The 16,784-nt window shown below is 43.8% G+C and overlaps 1 protein-coding gene across 1 annotated transcript in view; it reads left to right on the top strand.

The window, feature by feature from the left end:
- The window catches only part of LOC111158721 (AT-rich interaction domain 1B), a 441,226-nt gene that overhangs the window by 391,357 nt on the left and 33,085 nt on the right, over positions 1–16,784 (top strand). Inside the window, 3 exon segments of the mRNA XM_022520948.1 lie at positions 6,096–6,241; positions 13,360–13,469; positions 14,206–14,364. Of these exon segments, the coding sequence (XP_022376656.1) occupies positions 6,096–6,241; positions 13,360–13,469; positions 14,206–14,364 (415 nt within the window).

Raw genomic sequence — 16,784 nt, 5'->3', positions numbered from 1 at the left:
TTAGTTATTTCTGCCGTGTCTCCCTGAGCAAAAGGTGTACGGTTGTTGTTAGTTTTTTTTTTAAATAACACGTGGCTGTGTATTTCCACAGGAATCTACTGTTTGTAAATCGTTGGCACTTCTCTTCGTCATCTTTGGTTTTGGGTGGTTTTTTTTTGTTTTTTTTTTTAAGATTTTATTTATTTGACCCGGAGAAAGATCACAAGTAGGCAGAGCAGCAGGCAGAGCGAGGGAGAGGCAGGCTCCCTGCTGAGCAGGAAGCCCGATGTGGAACTCGATCCCAGGACCTGGGATCATGACCTGAGCCGAAGGCAGACGCTCAACCGACTGAGCCACCCAGGCGCCCCATGTCGTCTTTGGTTTTAAAGATACAAATTGCCACTTTACCTTCCCAGGATTGAGTCTCTCGCTTGTTGAACCAATAGCATTATTTTGCCACCGAAATATGCTAGTGCACATGTTGTCACAGGCGTGCGATGGATTAGCCACAATGGAAACGGGCTGGGGCACGGATGGCTGGCTTTTCTGTTTTGATTATGTTGTTTTGGGGGCACTGGCAGTGTTTTTCCTGCTACAGATATTAGATTTAAAATAGTTTTGACTGAATTTGTCCTCGGTACTGCTTGGGGGTAGACATGGTGTGAGTCAGGTTGAGCGTGCTCTCCGGCGATACCGGGCACATGTGAAAACAGCTTCTGTTTCTAAAACATTGAAAATAGGGCATCCTGTGCAATGTTACGCATACAGTTGGAACTCTCTAAAAATAAATTCTGCTGGAATTGGGCTTTGCAAAGATTAGGTTCCTGGTTCTGAAGACTGTTGGGTTTAAGTGGGAAAATGCTCCAAATTTTGGTGTTAGCCTAATTAATTTTGTCAGTAAACAGTCTTTGCTGGCTACGTAACTCCAGCTGCGTCTACAGTGACAGTCCCTGTAGAGAAGAATCTGTATGTAGTCATGCCGTTTTCCAGTGGAGCACGCCCTGCTTTATGTTCCTGGTGAACATGACTCAGGAACGATGTTTCCCGTGGATATGCTAGAACTCTTGCGTGCAGCCTCTCTCCATGTGGCTTGCCCCCAGGACTTTGTATGACGTGGCTCCCCTCCTGTGGCATCTGGTCCCAAAGCATTTCTTCTCTCTGTCCCGACCCTTCTCAAAAGAGCTGCATCAGAAACCCACTCACATTCAAGTTACACATTTCACACTTCCCCGTCTGTCACTGTTGAGAAAAAATAGTGGTGATTGCTGAAACAATGTGGCCTAAATATTCTTGTAAAGCACCAAAATCATATACAGATCTTATTTTAAATTTTCTTGTAGTTGACTTTAAAACAAGGTATTTAGGAAAAAATGTGCGGTTACCCTTTATAGCGTTTCATAACCGGTGCGTTTAACCGCTGGGTTCAAGCTGTAGTTGGAAGCTGTAGTCCCCTTTCTGCCTTCACCGTGAACCACTGGAAATGGTCACTTTAAAATTGGTGTTTGCTTCTGGGTTTTTTCCCCAAAGCCAGCTCTTTGTTGGCAGATAAATGTGTAATGTTTGAGAAATCTCCAAAGTGAATAAAAGCAAGATCTATTAAAAAAAAAAAATCACTTGTGTGTGTGTGTGTGTGTGTGTGTATAGACTGAGAAGCAGGATGAGAAGTGCTTTAGGGAAATGGGTGTACAGGCTCCACTTTTGAATTATTCTCCTTATAATAACCTGGTTCTTGTCATCGAGTGACAGATCTCAAACATTTATGTCTAGTCCCAACCAAAGACTGATTTCAGTGAAGTTCCTCTAGTTAATCTGTGGGTCCACGTGTTCAGGTAACAACCCCCACATCATGCTTTGACTTTGAAAAAATCAGGCCAGTGCTGTGTTGCGGAAGGCCCAGGGGAGCACAGGGCCTGGCCCATTTGCTCACGTGCCTCCCGCGCGGTCCACTAGCAGCAAAGCACCGATACGACATTACTTCTGAATGTTTATTGGGTCCCCTCTGAGACGTTATTGGCCATTTATCGCCACAACCAGCGCAGGTTAGGAACCTGTGGCATCAGGCCAGCAGTAATTTGTAACAAAAACTATCTGAGCCCGTAGACCTGTAACAGATAGCCCAGGAGTTCACCCCCCAAGGTCAAGGAAGGGTACTCTGCTTTCCCAGATACAACTTACATCTTAGGGTTTTACGTGGACAGTGTTGCCCTTGTTTCCATTTGCATTTTTACCTGGTTTTGTCGTGTTGCCCTGTTTCTTTTTGAAAAAGAGAGTGTCTGAGTGACTGGCTTCTTAGACTGTCCCGATGCCATTTGCAGCAATCTGAGTGTTGCTGTGGTCAGAAAGGGATTTAGCGGTCAGTGATGCTGTCTCTGGAAGGGGCCTCTTTTGAGGTCTCTGTGGTCCAAGTCATAGGAGTCAGCCCAACCAGAGAAGATTTTTGTCGTGAGCCCCAGAAACCCTCTCCTGATAGCCGCACCTCGTGCCCTCTCCTGTTAAGCACGCCATGGTGAGTTGGGGCGCTCAACTTAGTCAGAGAGGTGGCCATGTTAGGTTTCCTTCCACAAAACAAAATTGTCTCAATTTACAACATTCAGCAGAGTGCATTGAAGGCCTTCTTTTTTTAGTATTAGCCCATCTTGCTTGTCCAGAATTACCAACAGTCTTGGCGGGTAGTTTTCAAAGCAATAATGAATAGGGTTTCTTCTGCGATGATGGAAGGACTGGCTGTCTCCCCCCATTTGGACAGATGGCCAAGTGCCGTGCTCATGGCCACACATGGCCACCCTGAGAAGACTCCCGTCGTTCTCAGCTGCTTCCCTCCTTGGATACCCGAGGGGCCCGCCGCACCTGTAAAACTCCTTCCTGGAAGCAGATGTTCAGGAAGCCCAAAGAAAAGCTCTACTTTGTATCTGTCAGCTGTCTACAACTACAGATGACTACAGTAGATAGAGGGAGAGTATACAGTGGGCTCCCTATGCCATTATCCATGTCCCATCGAGTGCTAGCAGTGTTAGGGATCCCATGGAGAAAGAGAGAGAGGACACGGACTGAAAGCCGGCCTGAGGCATTCTGTTCCTGCCACCTGCTAGCTGTGTGTCCTCAAGCAACTTCTTCAGTCTCTCTGATCCTTCTTTCTCGGTATGTAAGCATAATTCCCACCAACCTTTCTCCAGGAATTTAAAAAATCAAATGTGTTCAATGCCTAGAAATTGGGCCAGGTGCATTTATTAGGGCCTCAGAAGTCATGACAGTTACTGTTATCTGTCCCTGCGTGTTCACATGCAAAAATAGGCCCAGAGACCCGAGGAGATTTGCTCCCAGATCCCAGTGACCGTGGAAAGTGTGACTAGTGACAGAGTGAAGACCCCTGGCATTTTAACCAAACTTGTAAAACTACAGGCATGGTTTCATCAAGGACCACTGTAGCCAGCAGCACGACATCTTCAATTTCTTGTTACTTTTAACGGTATTTTTTTTAACCTCTAATGCATACCTTCATTATCTTACAGTGATTGCAAGTGGACAGTGCAGACTTGGGGGAGAAATCCTAGATTAGGGTTACCAGGAGCCTGCCTGGTGGGTTCTCTATTCCGATTCTCTTTGCCTCTTGAGTTATAAGCCAGCATGCTCAAGGACCCTACTGTTCCGCGCACCCGGGAGTCACAGCACATGCGAAACTGAGTTTGGGGAAAGCCTGAAGAGGTGGCCTGAGGCCTGTGTACTCGGATGACAACGTTTTCTACCAATTCATTTACCAAGTATTACTCTAGTAGCTGGGCAGGCTCAGTAGCTGCTCCTCTCGGAGACATACGTGCCCATAAGAGCCAAGACGCGCACTATAACTTGTTAGAAGATCCAAAAGAAAGTGCAGGGGGCTCTGATAGGCAGAGTCTGGGGCAGGCGGGGCTTCCAGGTGGGGGAGTGAGGATGGCCTTTGCAGAGGGGGTGGCCTTTGCACCTGGATCTTAAAGGTCAGGTCACCCCTGGTTGAGACTTGAAAGCTGTCTTCAGAAAACCCAACCTGTTCCTAAGTTAAGGACGCTCTTCAGATGATTTATCTGCTGCGGAATTAGGAGAGCAGCCCCAACAGGTTTCACTTTTTCTTGTTTTCTTTCAAAACAGGTGCATAAATGTGAGTGTCTTTTGTTTGAATGAGAGCACGTCAGAAGGGGAACCTAAGATACTTGAATTAATGCCAGCCACTTTCATGCTGGATGTTAAGACCCTAACCATAAAGAAATACTGTTTCCAGCTGTGGGGCAATGCATTTAGAAGTATTTGACGACCTCGAGGTTAATCAGAAGCCATCAAATGATCTCAGATACATTGTTAATGAACTGCAGTGGGTATTATAATCCTGATTCAGCAGTCTGTAGTTATTCCAAATGGCACTTCAGTGAGCTCAGAATTCAAGGCTGAAGTAACATTCCTTTCTCCCAGAGCCACACCCACGCCATTAGTCTTTCAGCCTGCTAGAATGTTCGTCCTAAGCCATCATCGAGTGTTTGTCTGGACAGGAATTCTCTGAATGGTGATGTAATATTGAAAAGAAAAAAAAGCCCACTCAAACCCTTATACTTTGAATTTCCCAAGTGGACTGTGTTTGAACTTTTTCCACCAGCCAGGAATTTGAATCCATTGAAAATTGCTACACAAAAAGAATAGTATATTGGGTTTTTCTTAAAATGACTTATGTTAATCTTTTAAAGAATCTTCAAAAATATTTTACTGTTATACACAGAAAGTCATCAGATGACAGCTTAATGGAGGCTGGGGGAGGGGCTTGTACTCATATTACATTTGGAACAGATAACGCCAAGTGTAGATTTTTACCCTTCCTATTAGTTTTTCTCTTAAGAAGGAACACTGGTAGCCAAAAGTTGGGAAAATTTTCTCAAGGTATACTATTTATGTAAGAGATGCTTGAGTACGACAGTGGAGGCTCTCGCAGATTTTGTCACATTGCCTTCATCTTTCTCTCTACCTGGTAATTCTCCTGCGAGAATTAAAGCGCCGTGAAATTTAAACCTCCCCCATTCCCCGTCTCATTTCCAGCAGTTAGAGAAATGCCTTTGTGCCACAGGTGTCCCCTTAAGATTAAGAAATACCCTCTTCCCCTTGCAAGAGTGCAAAGTTTGTCTTTCACAGAGCACACACAAAAAACTAGCAAAACTAAATCACCAAAATGTAAGTTCATGAGTCTGCATCACAGTTGAGGAAGGGTGACCCTTAGGGACCCTGTCAGCCAGTTGAAGCTCCCTTCCTTCCTGTCCCAAGAAAGCCTACAGAAAGAAGTGGAAGTCTGGTGTTTACTCTGTAAAGTTAATATGGGGATATTGGTGTGAGTTTCATAGTACCTAGTTACAGAATGCTAAGTAACAGGGTTGAAGGGTTTTAGAAATGTTTTCTCCCACATTCATTCTATCAGAACATTTAGGTCTAAGAAAGAATTTTTTTTTAAAGATTCTATTTATTTATTTGACAAACAGAGATCACAAGTAGGTAGAGAGGCAGGCAGAGAGGCTGGGGTGAGGCGGGGGGAGCAGGCTCCCTGCTGAGCAGAGAGCCCAATTCAGGGCTCGATCCCAGGACCCTGAGATCATGACCTGAGCTGAAGGCAGAGGCTTAACCCACTGAGCCACCCAGGCGTTCCCGAAGAAATAATTTTTAAATAACTTTCTCACACTGCCCATTTGATTTTCATCCCTTGACTTCTGGATTTTGATATGAGGACACTAAGTAATGCTCACAGAGTCAGATCTTCTTAAACATTAGAAATTAATTTTGCTTGCTTTTGTAATTCCTGTTCTTATTTCAATTTCCCCCTTTCTTGCTTATATTCCTCTATATAAATCATAACCTGGAACACTTGACATGATTCAAAATGTATAATTTATTTGTGGAATTTATATTACTTGGAATTTTTACACAGTGGATTAAATAATTACTTAGCAGTAGTTCAGCCCTCTTTCCGGGAAATAAGTTATTTTAAGCAAACATGAAAAATAGTGGCCCCCGCCCCTCGCCTAGATGCATTCTGAGAAATGGCTCCCCGGGTGACGTGCCACCGGTGTCCGTGGCCAGCGTATGTATGCATGTGCTTTCTCTTCCTACAGGCAAGGCAGTTTTCCCGGCATGAATCAGAGTGGACTTATGGCTTCCAGCTCTCCCTACAGCCAGCCCGTGAACAACAGCTCTGGGCTGATGAACACCCAGGCACCCCCCTACAGCATGACACCCAACATGGTGAACAGCTCAGCAGGTAACCGCGTCAGCCCCGCGCTCTGGGAGCTGCCCGCCCCGCCCCCTCCTCTCCCCGAAGGCCTGCACTGGTGAACGGCCCGAGCAGCGGGATCCTTGGGTCAAAAGGGGACACACTCAACTTGTCTGCTGCCTGGAAACTTGCTCAATCTATGTAAATGTTTCAAGATGTGAGGATCACGTTATATTTTGTGTGAATGATTTGCGCGGCCTCCGTGATTTTGTAATGGGTGGGCACGTTCCAGTGACCCTGGGGACTGCCTGCTCGATGTATACGCTGAGTTGTTCTTCTCGGGGGGCATCATCCGAAGTCTTGGAAGATCCCCCGACAAAACCGGTGCTCCCTTCGGTGCGAGTTCACCTTTCAGAGGAGGGATTGAAGGGCAGAACCAGGGGCGTTGAAGTACTTTTTCACCTTGAAGTACATACCCGGAAATAGTTGTTCGTAAGCGCTGTTTGCAGATCGTCTCCAGTGAGAAAGTCTATATTATTTTCTTAATGGATTGTTTTAAATTTTCCATCGTGTTTAACATTTTCAACCCCCTTGGTGATGTCAACAACTGCGTTCTTACCAAAGCCCGTCCGGTGAGTGCAGTAAGGGGATACGTTTGTGGAAACACCAGGAATGTCTACACCTGTGCCAAGAGTCCGTGTTCTCAGATTCCATAGGCCCTGAACTGCCTCCCCACGCCCCTCACTGCCCAGCAGTTGAGGAGCGCTGCTCTTGAGATGAGAAGAGACTGTGGGTCGTAGCGGACCTGTCACTTTCTAACGCCTGTTGGAGGGGCTGGCGCTGTCCCAGGGAGGATGCTCTCCTTTGATGAATACAAAGCACCTTGTAGCTGGTTGTGTGCACCCCGTGAGGTTTCATGGTATGTTAGGGAAACACCGTGTAGTTAGAGGCCTGGCCCTTTCTTACTACCTTTTCTCATTTCTTCTGCCTTTTGCCACCCTTCTTGGGGACTTTGAAAGGCCACCCCAGGAGCTGTTGTTTCTTTGCTCCAGGCTGGGCCTGCATCTTCTCTGAGCTTCTGACTTATTGGTTTCCAGGGTCTCATTTAATAGTGCCCTTCCCTGATTACACCTCTTTAAAAGTGTGTGCAAGAGGAAGAATGAAACTAGCAGCGAAATGGAAGGTTTTTGAATAACTAGAATAGTCCTTCCTGCTTTTGGTCATTCATCCCAGCAAGGTGGGTGTTGTTACGTTTGAGATGAAAGAGGACAGTCTTCAATAGTCTGTTAGCCGGAAGCTTCCCCTTCCCTTCTCAGCACTGTCCCAGGTAACAGTGTATTTGGGTTACGACATTATGTGTTTCGTCTGGCTCGTCGAAATAAAATTACTTCAGAGCATTGAAACCGCACAATAAATTTTCACCTACTATTAGCAGTACTCATTTTTCCCTTTTTCCTTTGGACCCCAGAGCCACAAAAATAACCAGCCACAAGTAGATGGCGCCGTGCCCTGCCTAAGAAGGTTTATGTGTTCCTGGGGAATAACCAATTTAATGGAAATTCACAGAGTTTCTTTTCATTATTATTATTATTCAGATAATGCAGCTCTTCGTTACTTCCTGCAGAGGAAATCTGTTGAGTGAGAGGCTGTTTAGCCTCACAGTCTAGTATGGGCTAGTAAAAATTTTTTTATTGCGTTGTGTATTTCGAAACATTGAATTTTTAATAATTTAGACATTTATCAAATCTTCTCTACACATTTAGGTGATTTTATTCCAGTTCTATACATCAGATGCATCCTGATAGAAAGTAGTCATCTAGCTAGCACATCCAAAGAATATTAACGAGTTAGCATATACTGTGTGTCTCCTGATAGGCGCCCATTAAGCTGCCGTCTCTATGTTACAGTCTCTGAGGGAAACAGGAGTGGCAAAGGAACCCATAAAGTTACCGACTGGCTTCTGATGGGTTTTGGTCTGAAGGTCCTTGACCTTTTTCTAGAGTTGGGCCCCAAATGGCTTCGATCATCATCACATCAGTCTACTTGTTTTGGGTCCATGCGGATCAATGACCGGTGATAAGGGCAGAATGTGTTCTCTCTGTAAGGGCACTTTTGGAGAAGGTGCACATAACACCCCTGATGTCCAGGGCTGGCAGTGGGATTTGCTGAACCTCGACAGCTTATGCAACTGGAATTCCAGCATCCTCTTTGCGGAGTTCAGGCAGTTGTGATATAGACGGGGTTCGGGGCCAAAAAACATCTTCCTGTGTAGTGACAAATTGTTACAGGCTTCAGTGAGCAAATAATTATTCAAATGGAGTCAGTGTGAGTATGAATGTGACAACTATTTCTTCATTTTAAAATGCAGGAAATGTGGGGTGCTAAGCAGTGGGGGGGGATTTTTTTTCCCTCTAAAGGAGCTTTTTTCAAAAAAATTATTTTCATTAATTAGAATTAGAATTAGATAATGCAGTGGGCAAAAGTATAAGTCACGTATAGCCTTGTTAAATATGCCCTTTTATAATCCTTGTGTTATTAGCTATGTTATACTTCTTTGTGTTTCCTTTTATAATATTCATTAGTTATATGCTTGTCTTCGTATAAACCATGATCTTCAGAGAAGACATCTAAATTCCACAAAATCTATCTGCCATCTGTGGTTCTAAGTTTGCCTCCCTAGAAGCCGCTCTGCAAAATGTAGGGCATTTCCATCCGTATAACCTCCGGATAGTAAAGCAACAGCCATATACTCCTGTAGGCAGGCCTTCCTCTTACACAAGAGCCCTGCCGGGATTCCAGATCTTTCCGCCAACCTACCACGGCTCCGTCCCACAGGTAGTGTCCCATTGACGTCCTACCAGTATGGGGCAGACTAGGTCCATTAACCCTCACAGAGGAAAAAAGGCAAGCTCATTACCACAGGATCGACAGCTTTCTTCCGTGTTCTCAAAAATCAAGAACCACGTATCACCCAGAATGCTTGTTAAAACTACAGATTTCGAATTTCTGGATGGTGCACAAATCTCTCATAAGTGCTCGCTAAAGCTTAAGAACCCCGATTTGGAGGTACTCGGCTCAGCAGTCTCCTGGCAGAACCCATGCCCGCTTGTGGGGCGTTAGCTGCTTACCAGATAATTTGCTGTTTTGAAACTTTTTTTAAAAAGCTACAAAACCATGGCTTGCATATGCATCCACCAGACGGATAGGTGATGACCTCAGAGACTTCAGGGTCCTTCTCTAAGGACGTTTTGGCTCTTGAGCACCGTTGCTGACGGTTGGATGTCCAAGTGGTTTCTAAGATTGTTGGGGTTTTTGTTTGCTTGCTTGCTTGCTTGAAGTGAATGATTTTTGGTGAACTGCTGTCCTCCCTCCCCGATCAAAGATATGGAAGGTGTAATAAATGATGAAAACCTTTTCTCTTTAAGTGGGCAGAATGCAGACTGGGATTATGCCGAGTCGGTTGGTAGCGCTGGACTTGGTCGGTAGCTGGGGCTTTCTTGAAAGCACAGCGAGTGTGCTGGGTGTGCTCAGGCTGCATGTTTCCTTGGGCTGCCTGTCGGAGAGAGGGGCCCGGGTGGCAGTTAGGGTGGTGTGCCTCTCGCTCACACTGCCCCCGTGGAGGTACGTCATGGCCAGGGGTCGGAAGGTTCTTGCCAGGCTTCTCCCATATCCTCCATACGTGTCACGTCCACAGTGCTTTGCTCTGTGTGCCCCATATAAAGAGAGTCATGCCTGCCCACAGACGTGTACACCTTGACAGGCCCTCCCGTGTTTTCCAAAACAAGGAATAAAAGATTCTGTGGAGGATGCACTATTGTTTACCGTGAAAAGAACAAACCACGTGTGTGCTTCTGGTCCCATGTCTCCATCTTCTGGGAGTGACTTGGCCACCTTGTAGGAAGACTGAGTAAAGAAAGCTGAACGAGGAAGAGCGAGTGTTTGAGTTCAGTTTTGCTCACACCATATGTTCTTTATGTTCCTCTTGAATATATTAAATCCAGGGCGGAATGGCTGCCTTAGGACCTTGACCCACACTTACTTTAGGAAATCATTCTAGCTCTTAAATTTCAGTGGTAAAGCCAGAGGCTAGCACTTGAAATGTATTTACAATACTCACACGGCACTTTCTGCAAGCCCGAGTTCTTTACTGCCCCCTTTTTATGTCTGAACTTTACATACTGGATTACTGATGTCAACAGGAGAAAGAACGGGGCCTTGATTTAACACATCCTTACAACAGTGGTGGTCTCTCTCTTCTGGGAAAGGAGAAGAAAAAAATAGTGCCCCTGGAGTGTCATTGCCCTGGGAGGCATATAGTGCTTTGCAGTGATTCATTGAGAATTCTGGTAAGAAGTCAAAAATAAGCATTTCAACAAAAGGAATAGTAAAAGCCACAGTAAGGAAAGACCTTATGATCCATTTAGTAAAATAAAATTTGCAGTGTAAGGCAGGAGTACTAAATACAACTATTCCTCTCAATTCTATCCTTATTTATCTCCCAAAATAATAAAGCAGTGCCACTTTTGACCATTTTTTATATTTGCATATCCTAAATGCCCATTTAAAAATATATAATAGAGAAGAGGTTTGGGGAATTTCAAACCAACATATATGCTTAACTTCATCTGAGTCTGATTTTTTTAGGTCAGTATAAATTATTATCATTCATTATAATAATACATCTTGGCCTACCTCTTTTTTTTTTTTTTTAAGTTTTTTTTATTTATTTGACAGAGAGAGATCACAAGTAGGCAGAGAGGCAGGCAGAGAGGGGGAAGCGGGCTCCCTGCTGAGCAGTAAGCCCAATGCGAGGCTCGATCCCAGGACCCTGAGATCATGACCTGAGCTGAAGGCAGAGGCTTAACCCACTGAGCCACCCAGACACCCCTTGGCCTACTTCTTCATGCTTAAAAATGGTTCATGGGTATGTTAACACATTGAATGCACAAACACAAATATTACTATTTTCTGTCTTTCAATAGTAATATTTAGGCATAACTTACTACAAATGCTAACAGAACTATTCATTATAACCTTTGAAGGGGCAGGCCTTCACAGAAGCCGCATGTCCGTGACTTTGCCACATTCTCAGGATGGCGTGGCTGTCATTCCTGTGTGACAGCTCTGTGCATAACTAGCGAGGACATAGGGACTTTCCTGAAGAAGCTCCTCTTTCCACACTCGTCCCGCTCTTTTTCCCCTTTCTGTTCTAAAAAGGGTGTTTCTCAGTGTACAGATTTACTAATTCCCCCAGCGCAAGACCCCGGAGAGAAGACTACATGAAAGCAGCCCAGGGCTGTGAACGGGGCGGTCCTGGGGCGCTCTCTCTCAGCTGCTTTTCTGAGGTTTCACACATTCACAAAAATAACGGCATTTTTAGCTGATCCCAATAGATTTTTTCTCTGCAGCTGCATCACTTGAAAAAGCTTTTTGTTCCAGTTCTTAAAGTCTAAGTATTGAAAGTAATTTGGAAAAAAAAAGAAAGAAAGAAAGAAAGAAAGAAAGAAAGAAAGAAAGAAAAAAAGAAAGAAAGAAAAACATCCCAATTATGATTTGTGTGCGTGGTGATGACTTCAAGGGCTGACCAGGCGCAGACGGGCTGGGACCCGCGCACCAGCGTCCCGTGGAAAAGACAGGCATGTCCCCGGGCGTCCACAAGCGCGCTGCCGGACTCCTGGGCACGTGGCAGGGTCGGCTTTTTTGGCAGGACCTCTGGTCTCAACCTGCCGTGATGCTAACGATATTAGCAAATTAGCACCGCAAAGCTTGCCAGCTAATTCGCCAGAGCCCTGCTCGCTCTCTCACTGCTGTAATTAAAACTAATTATTTTCTAAAACATAGTAATACATGAATATGTGCAATAATCATTTTGTAGTGGGCAATCTGTGGAGCCTTTTTTAAAGCTGCTGCTTCTTCTCTTTTTCTTTTTTTTTTTTTTTTTTTTTCTTTTTTTTTTTTTTTTTTGGCACATTATGCAACACACGCACTGCCTGGGAGGACCCAGCACTTTTGTTTGCAGAGTGCAGAACGGGGCCTGTGCATAGAACCTCAGGTTTATTTTGTGTTGAAACAGGAATGTTTGCTGGCTTTCACTCACTGACAAGGCTCTTCATTCTCTCCGCTCTCCCTTGTCTGCTTCCGTCTCCCCTCACACATCTGTTTGGTGTCGCGCTCCCAGCCCAGCGCTGTGCAGATGGTTGTCACAGTGGGGTTCTGTAGAAGTTCAGCTGTTAGTCCCCGGATGTCTACACTGATTCCCTACTGTAGCCTTGTTCTTCCTTTAAAAAGAAAGCCAGACCCTCCTTCTTAACTCTGAAATGTCTCTTCGTGTTCGTAATAAATGGGTACAAATCAGTTGTTCCTTGGTGAATCTTTCCTTCCAAATCCTAGATGACCTTGATTGAATTTCTGAGCTTTGACATAGAAAATGAGTTTTGCCGGGAATCGTGATGTTGACTCTTGAGCAGGTTGGGGGGTCTGACCTGGGCATTTGAGCGCCTGCTAGGCATTAATAAATGTACACACAGCCCCAGACCGAAAGGAAACCGGCCCCGTTGTAAAATCATTACAAATCCTGTCCTTCGAAGATTACTTTTGTTTCTTGTTTTTCAAGTCACTTGTTAGGACTGTTTTCTATGACTGCAGCCTAGGCCGTGTGTGCTAGTTAAGCCTTTAAAATGAAACGATAGAAAATGGCGAGTGATTTTACAAACTGTAGATTCTGTAAATGCAGGACATTAAGAAAACATGTAATCTTCCAGTCACCAGGTAAAAAATACACACACCCGGCATTTCCTTTCATACCCGATGACCCACCGAAACATTGGACTTACCGCCCCTCGCACCTGCTCTATTAAAGCTATAGTAATTTTGAAAAAATAATATTGATATGAGTTGCCTTTCAGGGGCTTGTTGGGTAAATGATTGTGGTCTTTTTGTCTTTGGGATTTTTTTTTTTTTTTTTTTTTAAGTTACAAAAGGATTGGCAGAATGCCGTGCTGTGTAGGTTTCAGAGAAGGGGTGCGCTCTCGGTTACCATCTCTCTCTCTTCTTCCTTCAGGGGAAATTCAGGTGTCCCACGCGTGTCTCGGTAACTGGGGTTAGCAGGAGCACGGCCTGCTGCCTCACATGTATAATCCTAAACTCTTTCTCCTGTTTTCGATTAGCATCTGTGGGTCTTGCAGATATGATGTCTCCCGGGGACTCCAAGCTGCCCGTGCCCCTCAAGGCCGACGGGAAAGAAGAAGGCACTCCGCAGCCCGAGAGCAAGTCGAAGGTACTTCCTTTCTCGTCTGCACGCAGTGTGGGGCCTGCCTCGCTGCGGCTGCCGTGGTGTTCTGGTCACTGGTGTCGGCCTCCACTTTTGTTGCCATTTGGTTTCTTCTCTCGTGCATGCCTCCATCTCGTGCACCATGTCTGTAGCTCTCCTCGCTCTCTCCTCGCTCTCCCCCCCCTCCATGGTGTGGATCTGAAAGTTACTAGTTCTTACGGCATCGAACTCACGGTCGTGGGAGAGGGGCGGAGGGACGAGACCCACCGGAGAGAGGCGCTCTGGGGGTGGGGAGAAGGAAGGGGTCCTGCCTGGTTTTGATACTTGCAGCCATTTTCTCTGCCTTCAGTTTATAGCTTCCTGTTTTGGCCGCCTCAGCAACAACAACATACTTAATATTTTGCTTTCCTGCCTTATTTGATAAATAAGGTGAACAGCTTTTTTTTTTCCTTTTCTTTCTTTCATAAGGGGTAACCCATGCTTAGCATTCCATGTAAGCTTGAAATAAGCATGGTGGCTTAGTGGCCTTATCCAGCATCCAGCAAACTTACCAAATTATACTAATTAAGAATGTTGTTTTAATACCTTTATATGTGTGTGTTTTTGTGTGTTTGTCCATGTCTTTATATATATCCATTATATATAAAAATTAGTATGTTAAACTGGATGTGCTTTTCGTTATTTTAAATAAAGTTTGCCCTACCTTTGTCATTTTTTTTTTTTTTTTATTCCTCTACCACAGGATAGCTACAGCTCTCAGGGTATTTCTCAGCCCCCAACCCCCGGCAACCTGCCAGTCCCTTCCCCAATGTCCCCCAGCTCTGCTAGCATCTCCTCATTTCATGGAGATGAAAGCGATAGCATTAGCAGCCCAGGCTGGCCAAAGACTCCATCAAGCCCTGTAAGTGGCTCTGGTTTTTTTGTGTGTGGTTTTTTGTTTTGTTTTGTTTTGTTTTTGTTTTTGGGGTTTTTGATAATTAATTAATTCTACTTTAATGCTTGCTTATTTATTTGTTTTATAAGACTTTTTCTTCATAATTTATCCATGAAAGGGTTTTCTTGATAATTATGTCAGTAACGAAATGAGTAACATTTATGTAAATCGTAGAAATTGATTTCTGGTAATGAAACGGTGTTATAAAGGAGCACCTCTATACGAAGCATGCGATTGTGTTACTGGGTCCAAACTCCTTCACACAGTGACTTTGTTTAAATGTCTGATCTGTTGTGCACTTATAAAGATCTTCAGAATGAGCTACTTCTCCATTTACATGGGAACTAATAGCAGCCACGGAATAAATGACAAATTTGGCCTTTGGCCTAAATCTTTCATGGGCTGTTGTATCTGAAACATCTTATTTCAAAACTGCCTACCTGAAAATAGAGATACTACGCTCTGGGCACGGGTTAGCATAATATCAGCCCTGCTTTGTTTCAATCCACCTGTCAGAAATTAACAGAAAAGTGGTAGAAATGTTACCGCGTGTGAATATTTGGAATGCTACTTTTGGATTAATAATATGTACCTACATTAGAATCAGTCGAGATAGAAAAATTCCCTCGTGTGCAAGACTGCTGATCGTCTTTGAAATTAAGTGTTGATTTCCATATGATACGTAAAAAAAAAAACAAAACATTTTTTTTAAATGGTAACGTACATATAAGGGAAATTTTTTTAAGCCTTAATGTTCTTCTGTCCATAGAGCTTGGTCTTCATTTTCCTACTGAAGAAATTAATTCTGTGCCATTTAAAAAAAAAAAGAATAAGAATGGCACTGTAGTAACCTTTATTTTACATTCATATAGGGAATCAAAAGATCTGTTTAAAAAAAAACTTAACATGCAATTACTTGCCAAGAAGGCTTAATTAACACGCTAATTTTTGTAAGACGACGTATTGAAGAGTACAGCTCAGGAAAAGCAAGTTGGAGGGAAGAAAACTATGTGCAGAATCTGGCAACCTAGTCAAAACCCCAAAAGGAGGCTGCTATTAATTATCCATTCACTGGTTTAAACAGATAGAGCTGAAGGTTTGAAGGGTTGGTGGTTCCAGTAAATGTTTGTAAAATTCATGTGGAGCTCTAGCATAACCAGCATTTTCCTTTTCAGAGGAAGAAAGGGCGATACTCGCTGTTACCTTCTCTGTAGACATGTTTCGCTTTTGCAAAAACCAAGATGAAATGAAAAATGCTCTAGGGCGGGTTAAGCAGAACTAGCAAGAAGGGGGAGTGCAAAGCCTGCATTTTGATGTCCTTGTGTTATTGGCTTTGAGTCTCAGAAGGCAGCCAGTGTTATGGGTGTTTTTCCCATAACGTACCCCGGTGTTGCGTTTTGTTTTGTCTTCATCATAAGAAAAGCATTTTTGAATCAGCCTACTCTCAGGTTAACAGGTAGAACTCAAATTACAACTTTTTGAAAACATTTGTATGTTGGCTCGGAGGGGAAAATTTCAGAGGTTGAAAATAATAATCTTTAAAACCTTAAGGTAATAATTAAGCATACTAATTAGACTACTAATAGATGATATTACATGTTTAAAAATTCCACCTTATGAAAAAATAAATTAAAAAATAAAATAAATAAAAATGCCCCATTACCGACTCTGGATTTATAAAGATTGAGTGAGATAGTTATGATATTTTAACTTAATTAGTTAGCTCCCGCCATACAATGAGTCCTTCGGGAAAGAAACTTCTATTCCAAAAAAAAAAAAAAAAAAAAAAAAACCACTTTCCACTAAAATAGAAGAAAAAAGTAAAATGAATTGTTGACTTCATTTTCTGATTATAAAACAATTATGCTTAAAACTGCATGCTGCTTTTCCCTTTTTCCTAAATATTTCCACATACACTGTCTCTTCCTGTACCATACCCATCTTATATGTAAGAATTTATGGGGCACCTGGGTGGCGCAGTTAGTTAAGCGTCCAACTCTTGGTTTCAGCTCAAGTCATGATCTCAGGATCTTGGGATCGAGCCCCGCCCCCAAGCTCTGGGCTCCAGGCTCTGCTCAGAGTCTGCTTGTTCCTCTCCGTCTGCCTCTCCCCACCCCGGCTCATGCTTGCACACTCTCTCTCTCTAAAATAAATAAAATCTTTAAAAAAAAAAAAAGGAATTTACAAGCAAGCCTATGGCTCCAGTGGTAGAGAGGGACAGAGGAGCTATGGTTCAAGGTAGGCTCTGTATTCAGAACATGGTCCCTGCCTTGAATGAGATGTTAATTTAGGAAGGGAACCAAAAGCGATTGTGGAGGGGCGGACCTGAGAGCATCTCTGCTGTCAAATCACTGTTGGCATCACACAGTTGAGGAATATTTGACTGT

Source organism: Enhydra lutris, unplaced genomic scaffold, assembly GCF_002288905.1.
Source record: "Enhydra lutris kenyoni isolate GAN:26980312 unplaced genomic scaffold, ASM228890v2 scaffoldscaffold62, whole genome shotgun sequence".
In the NCBI taxonomy this organism is placed as follows: domain Eukaryota; kingdom Metazoa; phylum Chordata; class Mammalia; order Carnivora; family Mustelidae; genus Enhydra; species Enhydra lutris.
This window is presented reverse-complemented; position numbering and strand designations above follow the sequence as displayed.